Source organism: Stegostoma tigrinum, chromosome 31, assembly GCF_030684315.1.
Source record: "Stegostoma tigrinum isolate sSteTig4 chromosome 31, sSteTig4.hap1, whole genome shotgun sequence".
Taxonomy (NCBI): domain Eukaryota; kingdom Metazoa; phylum Chordata; class Chondrichthyes; order Orectolobiformes; family Stegostomatidae; genus Stegostoma; species Stegostoma tigrinum.
Genome location: NC_081384.1, coordinates 15359968 through 15373485, shown reverse-complemented (window position 1 = coordinate 15373485; position 13518 = coordinate 15359968). Strand labels below are relative to the sequence as shown.

General features: G+C 41.9%; 1 protein-coding gene across 2 annotated transcripts in view; it reads right to left on the bottom strand.

Moving 5' to 3' along the window:
- Window positions 1–7994: 7994 nt before the first annotated feature.
- psme3 (proteasome activator subunit 3) overlaps window positions 7995–13518 on the bottom strand; it is a 32912-nt gene continuing 27388 nt past the window's right edge. For both annotated transcript variants that reach the window (XM_048560433.1, XM_048560434.2), the window contains 2 exons: window positions 11894–11980; window positions 7995–9757 (listed from right to left, as the gene is read on the bottom strand). In XM_048560433.1, the coding sequence (XP_048416390.1) occupies window positions 9677–9757; window positions 11894–11980 (168 nt within the window). In that variant the 3' untranslated portion in view covers window positions 7995–9676. The remainder of the gene's footprint in view (window positions 9758–11893; window positions 11981–13518) is intronic.

The window sequence follows — 13518 nt, the reverse complement described above, 5'->3', positions numbered from 1 at the left end:
ATGTTTCATTGAGCTTAGTTCCTCAAATTAGAAAAAACAGAAATCACTTACAATCAATTCAGAACTTCTTTATATGATCCAGATTATCACTCTCCGGTTAATACTGGAGTGGCGACTGGCACCTGTATAATACACAACTAATTTGATTGTCCCATGGACCAATGGCTTAAAATGTTTGGGGTGGAGATGGTTAATGAGAAAAAAAATCTTAAAAAAAGCGTAACTGGCGTGGATAGAATGTCAAAATCTTTAGAAGTAAATAGTTTACACAAGCTAAGGGAGGCAGGAAATAATCCCCCGGGACATCATTTGTTCTGGCAGTACTTGATAGTTTGCTTGCCAAGTTTACTAGACTTCTATCTTTTCGATAATGAGCGACACCATATGTTAACCATTAAAGCAATTTTAAATCCAAGGTCTGCGATTAAGACTGAAGGTGACTACAGAGAAACAGGACACATCGATTAGCTATTGCCTCTAAGAGGCATACAAGTACAAAGGATCGGCCTGCTACCCGTAAGGCTTAATAAAATGTGAGGCTGGATGAACACAGCAGGCCAAGCAGCATCTCAGGAGCACAAAAGCTGACGTTTCGGGCCTAGACCCTTCATCAGAGAGGGGGATGGGATGAGGGTTCTGGAATAAATAGGGAGAGAGGGGGAGGCAGACCGAAGATGGAGAGAAAAGAAGATAGGTGGAGAGAGTATAGGTGGGGAGTTAGGGAGGGGATAGGTCAGTCCAGGGAAGACGGACAGGTCAAGGAGGTGGGATGAGGTTAGTAGGTAGATGGGGGTGCGGCTTGGGGTGGGAGGAAGGGGTGGGTGGGAGGAAGAACAGGTTAGGGAGGCAGAGACAGGTTGGACTGGTTTTGGGATGCAGAGGTTCACCTGCACATCTGCCAATGTGGTATACTGCATCCACTGTACACGGTGTGGCTTCCTCTACATTGGGGAAACCAAGCGGAGGCTTGGAGACCGCTTTGCAGAACACCTCCGCTCAGTTCACAACAAACAACTGCACCTCCCAGTCGCAAACCAAAACCCTCACCCCATCCCCCTCTCTGATGAAGGGTCTAGGCCCAAAACGTCAGCTTTTGTGCTCCTGAGATGCTGCTTGGCCTGCTGTGTTCATCCAGCCTCACATTTTATTATCCTGGAATTCTCCAGCATCTGCAGTTCCCATTATCTCTGATACCCGTAAGGCTTCCTATCTTTTTGGTCTGAGACAACAGGATTCGGTGCAGGCTGCTCTCGGGGATGTCACTCCAAGGGAAGCACGCGAGGTGATCCTGCTCCTCCTGATCCCACACCAATAGGAGGCGAACACTATTTCCGATCAATAGATAATGGTCCTATCAGCTTTGGACGCTCACAACAAATCTCTGGTCTGCAATCATCTTGATCCAGTTTGCAGATGGACCTCAATTCATACCAACCCAACAGCCGGAGACTCAGTCACGACGCTCTGAAGCTCGTAGCTGCCAAACCTGGGACTTCATAGTTTGTCATAGATAGCAAAGTGTGAAGCTGGATGAACACAGCAGGCCAAGCAGCATCTTAGGCGCACAAAAGCTGACGTTTTGGGCTTAGACCCTTCATCAGGGAGGGGGATGAGGAGAGGATTCTGAAATAAACAGAGAGAGGGGGAGGCGGACTGAAGATGGAGAGAAAAGAAGATAGGTGGAGAGGAGAGTATAGGCGGGGAGGTAGGGAGGGGATAGGTCAGTCTGGGGAGGACGGACAGGTCAAGGATACAGGATGAGGTTAGTAGGTAGGAAATGGAGGTGCGGCTTGGGGTGGGAGGAAGGGATGGGTCAGAGGAAGAACAGGTTAGGGAGGCAGAGACAGGCTGGGCTGGTTTTGGGATGTAGTGGGGGGAGGGGACGAACTGGGCTGGTTTTGGGATGCGGTGGGGGAAGGGGAGATTTTTGAAGCTTGTGAAGTCCACATTGATACCATTGGGCTGCATGGTTCCCAAGCGGAATATGAGTTGCTGTTCCTGCAACCCTCGGGTGGCATCATTGTGGCACTGCAGGAGACCCATGATGGACATGTCATCTAAGGAATGGGAGGGGGAGTTAAAATGGTTTGCGACTGGGAGGTGCTGTTGTTTATTGCGAACCGAGCAGAGGTGTTCCGCAAAGCGGTCCCCAAGTCTCCGCTTGGTTTCCCCAATGTACAAGGAGCCTCACTGGATACAGTATACTACATTGGCAGATGTGCAGGTGAACATCTGCTTAATATGGAAAGGCATCTTGGGGCCTGGGATGGGGGTGAGGGAGGAGGTGTGGGGGCAAGTGTAGCATTTCCTGTGGTTGCAGGGGAAGGTGCCGGATATGGGGGATTGGAGGGGAGTGTGGAGCGGACAAGGGAGTCATGGAGAGAGTGGTCTCTCCGGAAGGCAGACAAGGATGGGGATGAAAAAGTGTCTTGGGTGGTGGGGTCGGATTGTAGATGGCGGAAGTGTTGGAGGATGATGTGTTGTATCTGGAGGTTGGTGGGGTGGTATGTGAGGATGAGGGGGATCCTCTTTGGGCGGTTGTGGCGGGGGCAGGGTGTGAGGGATGTGTAGCGGAAAACGTGGTCAAGGGCATTCTCGACCACTGCGGGTGGGGTGTTGGGAAGTTGTGGTCATTGAAGAACGTGGCCATCTGGGATGTGTGGGAGTAGAATGGCTCATCCTGGGACCAGATGCGGCAGAGGAGAAGAAATTGGGAATAGGGGATGGAATTTTTGCAGGGGTGTTGGTGGGCTTGAAATGGACATCAGTTTCTAGCTGGTTGCCTGAAATCAAGACAGAGGGGTCCAGGAAGGTGAGGGATGTGTGGGAGATGGCCCAGGTGAACTTGAGGTTGGGGTGGAAGGTGTTGGTGAAGTGGATGAACTGTTCGAGCTCCTCGTGGGAGCTCGTATTCCACTTGGGAACCCTGCAGCCCCGTGGTATCAATGTGGACCTCACAAGCTTCAAAATCTCCCCTCCCCCCACTGCATCCCAAAACCAGCCCAGCTCGTCCCTGCCTGCCTACCTGTTCTTCCTCTCACCGATCCCTTCATCCCACCTCAAGCCGCACCTCCATTTCCCACCTACCAACCTCATCCCGCCTCCTTGACCTGTCTGTCCTCCCCGGACTGACCTATCCCCTCCCCACCTATCTTCTCCTCTATCCATCTTCGGTCCGCCTCCCCCTCTCTCCCTAATTATTTCAGAACCCTCTCCCCATCCCCCTCTCTGATGAAGGGTCTAGGCCCGAAACGTCAGCTTTTGTGCTCCTGAGACGCTGCTTGGCCTGCTGTGTTCATCCAGCTCCACACTTCATTATCTCGGATTCTCCAGATTCTGCAGTTCCCATTATCTCTGCTCACTTCACAGTCTGTCAGCCTCCTTTGAAATAAATTGAACAAGAGAATGTTGTACTTTATTAAGTCGCAAGGTGGATTTCAGTTTTTAAGGCCACTGTCTTTTAAAACAGTAAGACGTACATTGCCAGTCTTGAGTTTTTACCATGACTTTCCCTGGAAACATCTGACAATATTTTTGGTTCAGATCTGAAAGATTTGATTCCCCGTTTTCAAAAACAGAAACGATTTGCAAACCAGTCACTGGAGGGCAGCGGCCAGGCACAAACAAAGATTTATTGGCTCCGAGACATTTGTGGCTCACCTTGACCACGTACATTAAGAGCAAACCATGTTGCAGTCATCACTACAACCGCATCTAACTTCTGCGCCCTGTGCAGGTGACACACCCCGACAGTGCCGTACAGTCTTCGGCAAGTGGCAGCTCGGAGGGAACCCCCAGTATCAAACAAAAGTTACTTGGTACGAACATACTGGTTGTAAGCAGCTCCATTTTGAGGTGTACAAGATGCATCAAAAGTATGCACCATTCTCAAGTTTTAATGGATTTTAAGAACAAAAGAAAAAGGAATAGAATAGGCCATTCTGCCCCTTGAGGCTGTTCCACCATTCAATGAGATCATGGCTGATCTGCGGTCTAATTTCCATATACTTGCCTTGGCCCATAGGCCTTAAAACCTTTGCTTAACAAAAATAACCTCAGATTCAAACCGAACAACTGATCCAGCATTAACTACCAATGCTCCTTCCACAAGGGGGTCTGTTCAGCTGGATGCCAGGTTCATGACCAACACTGACTAATAAATAGGATTTCTGTTACTCTACAAGTAACTTCGAGCAGGACTACTCCTCAGTGAACAGGAAAGGCACTGATTGCATGAAAGTCTATATTTTATTTGACAAGTAGTAGAAGTGAATGCAAGGCACACAGGCATCATTTGCTGATTCAGATGCAGTCACATCAATTCCATCACTTGTTACAGTTAAAGCAGAATTAGGAGCTGGACTGCTGCCTAAACTAGTGATGCACTTGTAATATCTGAGCGCAACTGCTGCAATAACAAAGGGAAATCCACATTGAAGCAAATTACTGCAGGTGTTGGAATCTGTACTGGAAACAGTGCTGGAAAACTCAGCCGGTCAGGCAGCATCCATGGAGAGCAAGCGAGCTAACATTTGAGTCAAGATGACTCTTCATCTGAGCTCTAACAAAGAGTCACCTCGACTCAAAACATTAGCTTGCTTGCTCTCTCTCTGTGGATGCTGCCTGACCCAGTGATTTCCAGCAATTTTGTCTACAGGCGACATGGGGTTCCCTGAAAAGACAATCAGATGATTTAAAAAAAAGTTAGGCAGCCTGGAGAAATATTGGAGAAAAAATTTGGAAATGTCAATAGTCATGCTCCAGTGTCAGTTTACTTACTGCATTGTTGCTTCCTGTCTCTTTCATTACAATGCCATGGGGAGAGTAAAATGGAACAGCCCTCAAAGCAACAGCAGAAATACATGGAACGAACATTAAATCCAAGTGAGGAGGAAACAAGATCTCCCAGACTGCCTCCAGGCTGTGAGAAAACTGAAAAGGCCATTTATGATGCTTTTATCACAGAACAGTAAATGAATCAGGCAATAAGCTTCTCCCTCCCTCATCATATCAACATCACGATCGTCTAGAAACACCATACATCTACAAAGAACATACCTTAACTGTTTTAAAGCCAGTTGCTTATCACAGCTGTGTTTTAGCTTCCCAGCTGTATAAAACGACGTGCTTACTTTATTAGTAATGTTTCTCTGTTCACATCTCAAGAGAGAATCTTCTGTGGTTGTTGTCACTAGATATCCAAAGACACATGATTTCTTGATCCTGATCAATCTGGCACCATGGAAAGCTTATTTCACTGCCACTGATGATTCTGTAAACTCCTTTTTGTTTCAGTTATTCTGTTTATGGTGCCTTACTTGACACTGTACCTTGAACTGACTGTGGAAATAAACTACAGGACAGGATGCAATTGCTGAAACCAGAAGAAATGAATCAAGTGAGTTTCCAGTTCCCCACCACTCTGGAAAGAATCAGTTCTGTACTTTTGCAAATAAATGTCCAGACAAACTTGTCAATGTATATACACATTTTAAAAAGGACAAATGGCTTTTTAAATTTTAAGTCTCATGAGGTTTATCTGATACGCAATGGATCGACAAAGAAAATGACTGAAGGGTGTAAACCCAAGATATTGACTTTTTTGCTTCTCTGATGCTGCCTGACCCACTGTGCTCCTCTAGCTCCACACTGTATGGAACTTTGGTTACAATATTGGTGAGTTTTGGGAAAAAAAGCAATTACTAACAAATTTGGGTTAAGCGTCCTAATATTTATTGCTGAACCCAGAGTAAAAGCATCAAGAGGCACTATACAAGATTTGAAAACAGCTCAGTTTGCAGAAATAGACTGAAGCTGTGAATCAGACAATTTTGTCCCCTGCTAGGATGGACCTGATAATAAAATATTAAAACCCCAAACCATGATCACCAGGACATGAAACGTCCATACAGTATCTATAGTCTGATTTGATATTTCAGTCATTACTTCTGCCTTCTTGCTTACCTTACATTCACACACATGCAGAGAATGGTTACTGTTTCAAAAAGGCAAACACGCTAAGAACTCTGTGTGCAAATAACTCTTCGCCACATTTTCACTGGCAGGAGAATGTCAGGGGAGAGCCCAAATTTCCCCCCAAACTTAAATTTATTTTAGCACACACGTCAAGTACAAACTAGGTTCTACAGTAGAGAACAGTCTGTGGTTACTATCAATGTTTGAATTGTAAACATATGGACAATAAAATATCCCTCTAACAGATTTCTAAATACCTGTCACTCAGTTGATTTAATTGAGAAAGTAAGGGCTGGGATTTGAGCACAACAGCTACTAGCCCTTTAGTTTACAGTTCAGTCACAGAAAATAAATATTTACTTTTCAGTTTTGATTAACGGTACTGCATTCTGACTATATGTTGAATATCACTAGGCACAACAGCAGCAATTACAAACTGACTAATTCTAATTCTCTGTCCCATTGAAAAGATAAATCATCATGCTTTGTGATGTAATAAAACACAGCTACTAAAACATTGTATGGGGACATTTTTGATAATATGGGATTAAGGCTAAGAAATAGAACTAGCTGCATCTGATTTTATCAGTGGAAACTTTTATAGAAAAAGGCCAGAAATACATTTCTCCAGCTTGATAAGAGGATGCAATTTCTTTTACTTACAAACTACTACTTGACAAGCTATCCATTTGGATTTTGAAATTACACCTCCCACATTGCAACCTAAAGTCTGGAAATATTGCGCTTCTTTGTAGATGCGGGGGGTGGGCCACGGTGGTATGTGGTTGAAGTGGCGTGGAGAGGAAAGAAACAAAAGCAGAAATCAAGTCAATACCTTCCTCTTGCAGACTTCTTGCGCCCTTACTGCAGGCCTTCCGAAAGCGTGGGTCGTGGCCCCAAACAGGTTCAAGAGCTGAAACTTTGGGGTCACAAGTTCCAAAGCAGTAATGGCCATTATGGAGGTCTGACTGAATGATGACAGCTGCACTTCCACTCGAGCAGATTGGCTCCTATTTCCCCACACTGATCACGCCACAACACCACCACCAGCAGCAGCAGCAGCAGCCCCCCCCCCCACCGCCGACTTCTGTTCCCACAGGTCTCACTGCAGGGTGCTACAAAAATATTTAAGCCTCAAAATAGGGTCACAGTCAGAAAAATGTTTGGGAAGAGCTTCCTCATCGACATAAAGGAAAACAAGGCTTCCTTATTAACAAACCTAGAAAGCAAATTAATGCCAAGTTTTTTTTTGGTGATAATTTCAGATGAAAGAATTCAGTTCAGTTAAACTGGAAGCAAGACACCTTGCAAATAGCTTTACAATAACTTGAATGAGTAATGCAAAAAAATGTAGATACTCATTAGTATCAGAGGCACACACTTTCTTTAGCTCAGTTGGGTGTCCAGTTTCAAGTTATCTATTTTTTGTTTGCTTTAAACTAAACATACTTTATTTTGCAGAATTCTTTGAGAAGTTTGTGTTAGTCAGTCAACTGAGGCTGTAGTGACACGAAACAACAGCGAATCCTGTAACTCAGATATCTAAGAACCCGCAGAAACCACAGAAGCTCCAAGCCCATCGATTGACTACAGAACATTGCATTATGCTTGAAACTGCAGAATACACATGGCAGAAATAGAATATATGTCATAATTTTAATTTTAAAAACTCTAAAGATCTATTTCAGTCTGCCGGGAGGCCCAATGGAAAAAAAACATGCTAAGCCCTAGGGCTCCCGTGACCTTGCTGTTCAAATCATTTCATGGCAATTTTGAACAATGCTTCCATTGTTGAAAACTAAACCAGCTGCAAGAGACAGCTTCCTAATAATCCATTTCCAAAATCTGAAGAAGTCAACCATTCTGTAACAATCTGAAATGTTAAACATTAGTGCAGTCCTTGCTGAGGTAGATACCATTCAAGCTCCTTTTCTTGAGAAGCAAGTGCTCCGCAGAGTTTCCTGGGCAAAATGTTCCACAAATCGTGTGCAAGTCATGTTATCACCATTTAAAACATATTTCTTTGCTGGAGACTTTAATGATTTCAGAAGAATGTACAGTTAGGAAGAACACTGGTACAAACAGGGTAGTAAATGGCGAGGAAAGAAAATGAGACAAGTCAATAAAAACAAACGAAGTAAAAAAGTTAGAAAGACAAATCTAATGAGGAGGGCAGCATTCTTAAAACAGTTAATAATGATTTAACCTGTTTTAATTTAGTTTCAACAGATTGTGTAAACCAGGCTAGCCTGTATAATAGGGTTACTTCAATTTGCATGAAAGCACCATGGGGAGCATGGTGTTTGGCAGTGGTTAGCACTGCTACCTCAGAGTTCGATCCCACCCTTGGGTGCCTGTCTGTGAGGAGGCTGTACATTCTCCCCGTGTGTGTGTGGGTTTCCTCCCACAGTCCAAAGATGTGCAAATTAGGGGGGGTTGGACATGTTAAATTATCCACAGTGCTCAGGGATGTGTAGGTGAGTTAGCCATGGGAAATGCAGGAATGGGGTAAGGGGATGGGTCTGGGTCTGGGTGAGATACCCTTCAGGCAGTCAGTGTGGACTTAGTGGACCAAATGGCCTGTTTCCACAATGTACGGATGTAATAAAACCATTGCCATCACATTTTGTTCCACTGTTCTCAGCACAGTGCTCCTGTAAACTGCGTTGTGTGCAAGATAACCAGATTACAATATGCAAGCAACTGCATACATCAGACAGAGAGCCCAACACACATTGTCTCAGAGGAATGTTTTATTAGGTCTTAGATAATTTTGTAGTCATCGTCATGGTCTGAAAGTTGGGCTCATCAGTAAATGTGCAGTCCACCCACTAAAAGCTCTTGACTAATGGGCTCAACATTCTCAACCTACGCAAGAAAAAGAAGTGAATGGACAAATACATAGCAAAGTGCAGAAATGGGGTTTAAAAATTGCGAGCGACTTCACAAGAAAAAGGAAGCTGAAAAAGTTAAACTGGAGAAACCAATGCTCAGTATCCTAATTTAGGGCAATTAGAAAAATCATAGCAATACGTAATTTACGTAGAATTTATAACTTCATTTATCCCCACTTTGGAGGCTCACACTACACATACAGCACAACTTTTTATTTTAAAAGAACATTTTCAAATACTTCTCTTTAAAAAAATGTCCACTGGTGATCAGGGAAAGGAAACAGAACAGTCAGTAAGTGTACCATATAACTTGGTGCAATAGGTGCTCCTTTCTACAATTTGCAACCTTCAAACCTGTGCCTGGTGTCCTGTGGGCATTTGCCTATATGTAAAAGTCGTGCATGACTAACATTCAGCATTTACAGGATAATTTGTACGTCATCTTTCATCTTTTTTAATGACGGAAGGATGTGAAAGAAATGGAAAAATACCATATTTCGAAATAAGACTTACTTCTAAACCGAATTCTTTGCTAAGACCAGTAATACTGTACATTACAAAGAGATTTGTCAAGCAAAATGGGAAAGAATTCCTGAAGGTTAAAAACCTCTGTACATCATAAAAAGAAAAGATGAATGGAAATCCCTTTTCAGCTATTCCACTAAAACGCAACAAACACTGTGCTTCATTCTTCACTCCAATTCTTCCCATCTCAACAAGACCAATCTCACGTAACAAAGCCAAGGCAATCACGGTCTTATATTTGGGGTTATAAAGGTTGGATTCCAATTCACAAAGCACACCAATTAGTACAATGCATCTGTGTTGCTATTCCTGGGTCGTTTGATTTTCTCAATGTTTTTGATGATCATGTCGTGTAATGTTACCTGTTGGAGGAAAAACACAATATTTTAAATTCATGAACAAGTGCACCGATTACAGCAAGAACAGAAAGTTGGTACGTTTTCTTCTATAGAAGCTGAATGTAAATCAATCCTAGAAGTTGAAATAAAAGTCTCTCTAACATAAAATTGCAGATTTACAATTTAGCAGATTAAGCCTCTTAATGTTGAAAGGATAGCCAGTGCGAGAAACTGAACAACTCACACCAAAGTGGCAGGAGGCTGAGATTTAGGGTAAGTTGTATGACTGCGGCAGAGTAGGACAAAATTGACATTAGCTGACAGCCTTCTTGACCAATGCCGACTTACTGCAAAATTCAGCTGCTGGGAAAATGAAAAACAAAAGCCAGAATGCTTTTAAGAATTTCTTTTGTGTCCCGTTGTATAATTTTAAGTAATGATGTGTAGTACAAAACATACACTGTCAAAAGGATTATACTAACAACCATTTTAGGTTTGTCAGTCAAAGAATATGTACATGCACTGAGCCTGTTTTAACTCAACAAAATGGATAGCACATATCCATTGACTCATTTCTCAGGGAAAGGCCCTGACCAGAATTAAAGCCTGGCCGTTAACTATAAATTATTATGATGCATTCGTCATGGCAACACATCTATCAGAGTACACTTGCCCACAAGTCAATGCTCCCCTCTCATTGTCTATAAATGTTTGTTTTCTCCTTGAATTATTATTCTTGTGAAATATCCTGATGAGTGCAAAGCTTTTAGAAAATGCTTCCTTTTTCTTAAAGCAATACTCAGTTTTAAGTATCAGTTGAGCAGGAACATCCCAAAGCAATGATTGTGTTACTTTTTATTTGCATCCTGTGCTCAAATATGGTATAATTTAACAACGCAGATTCAAAGTTATTCAGACCCATTGGACCTTTCAATTTTTCAACACCCAACAACAAAGCTGCTTTCAACCTGTATCAACAATGTAAATTGTACAATAGTATATGGTAAAAATCAACTTATTCACTTTAGGAGCAAAAGATAAAGTTGTCCGTACAGTTTTCTGCTTATAATCGGGCAACATCTCAATTTCCAAACAAATTTTAGTCAGGAATATTAAAACAAAAATATTGCTGTTGATAGAAATCCTTAGCCAGTTTGGTGACATCCATAGAGTGACAAAGAATTAACATTTTGGACGATTGAAGCATCAACGTTTTATCAGAATGATAAGGGGCTATTGTCCAGAAAAGTTAATTTTATCTCTCTCCTCAGTTACTGCCCAACATGCTGGGTATTTCCAACATGTAGCTTGACATGAGTTAAGTTTGAAATAGCATTTTGGGAAGAATCAGATAGGGTGGAATTAAGAGGAGAAAAATAATAAAGGTTAGAAATCAGCCTGAGGTGGTGGCACAATCCAGATGGTCAACCATTTTGTGCCATTATTTTAGATGAATCTTGAGACTTTGTAGTTTGGGACTTGCCAGCAAAGGAAGAGAATGTACTCCTATCCCCACTATCATTGGATATTTGAAATACAGTAAAAATTATAACGAGCAGCCTGCAAACCAGAAATCTCATTGGAAACATTCTGTTTACCCAGTTTGGAGCATACACTTTGAACACCATTCATATGAGTCCAGGCAGTTAAGTTTGCTTACATTAAAACTGAACTTGAAAACTTCCCAGTCAAGACCATTCTGGACAATAGGTCATCTAGTTAAGTGAAACTCATGAAGAATCCCAACAAATTTAAAACTAGAAATGACCAGTATTATGAGTGTGTAAAATTACGAAACATAACTGAGTAAACAAAGTTTGTAGTCAAAACTTCAGTTAGCAGGCACGTGAATTATATCCTTCTTAACCCCAGAGAGCTGGTTATCTCACTCTCAGACAGTGAATCACTTTGCACTTTAACGTTACGAACTCCTGACATGCAAGGTCAGGCCTAATTTGATCGAGAGGTCATCTTAGGATAAAAGAGGTAGCAGTTATAAAACAGGGATGAGAAGAAATGACTTCTTTCAAAAGGTCATGAATACATGGAGTTCTTTACCTGAGACTGGTGGATAGTGTGGCATTGAGTATGTTTGAGAAAGAGACAAATTTTAAAATATAAAATAAAATCTCTATACACACGGGCTGAATTTATACTTACATATTGGTTTCTCAGTTCAGAAACAATTAACCGAAGGCTGATGTATTCCTTTTCGTCAATTTCAGACACTGTGCGACGGTAATCTTCCTAAACATCGAAACAGGTAAATTATTCCTCCAATTTCTATTTCAAAAGGATCTGCCAACTGATTATTTCCCTGCAGCCCTGTACATAAAGCTAATGACCATTTTCCATGACTTAAATTAGCTGATTTCAGCAGGCATGCCACAAGCGATCTAGGCATTCAGAGGTCAGCGTGGAAAGCAACCACAATCTCCTGCTTACAGCGCGCGTTGTGGATTTGAAGTGAGTGCAGAGTTTTGTTCTTCAGTCATGTTTCCCCCTTCATCAAGGACTCCCTGTTTACACTCGTGAATGGAGACTAGATTTCAGTAGGGTGTTGGAAGGTGTCTGGCAAAACAGCTACAGCCAGCACAAGTCAATATTTATTACAAGACAGGCTGAATGGGTCACTAAAATTCATGAAAGAAAAATTACTGTGCCCGTCTGTGTGTTGCTCAACCAAACAAAAGTGAAATTCAAAAGTACCAGCATTGAACATAAGGAAAGTCATAACATTACATCATACACATTGATCAATAAGAGTTCAAGCACAGGCAAACTCTGTTTAGCTGGATAGGGATAATTATAGGTACACCGAAGTACTCCATGGTAATGTTTATGCCAAATTTTGTAGTTCCTGCAGAGTTTATTTTAGAAAGAATGCTTTTTGCACTTATGGCAAATATTGCAAGTATTTGACTGATGTATTTTATTTTAATCTGTTTCAACATGATTCGATTTCAACTAGTGAACAGCACTGTGGCTGCCCAAGCTCAGGCTGAACTGAACACAGATCTAGTAGGAACAGAGAGGAAATTGTCCTTACTCATTGTACATCTAATATAGATGCCCCCTCTCAATTAACATGAGCTAGGTTTTTACCCTCACTGTGGAGATAAAAAGTTGTTTTCAAACCAAATATATAAAAACAAATGTTAAATGGGATTTTATAATGTAGAGTATTAGTGGCAGATAATTCAGTCATCTGTGCATTTCCCAATGCATAGCTGTATTTACCAGGGTGCTAACAGAATTACTTATTTTAACTTAAACTATAATTGAGTTGCTTTTGGCCACAAGAAATTAAAACTCCAGTGCAATTTTAATCTAATTTATTCTGTAAATTACTTTTCAGGTCATATATCCTACTCCTAGACTCTGACTACATTACAGTGTACTTGGAATTCCAGTTGGCAATGGAAGTGACATTTTGAGAGATGCCAGGCTTAAATCTCACTCCATTCTTTTTTAAAACAATCACTTGTGTTTATATCAGTCTTAACATAATCAAACATCCCAAGGTGCTTCACAGAGGAAATGTAAAACTGTGCGGCATTCAGCCACTTAAGGCAATATTAAGCCAGATAACCATGGCTTAGACAAAGAGAGGACTACGGATACAGCAGGGTTGCAGTATTTTTGTTGTGAATATGTAGTGCAGTGAACTAGGCTAATGATCTGGGATACAGCTTTGAATCATTTCACAGAAGATAGCGAAGCCTGAATTCAATTAATAAATCTGAATTTTTTTAGAAGAAGTTAATAGGATGGTAACCATGTCA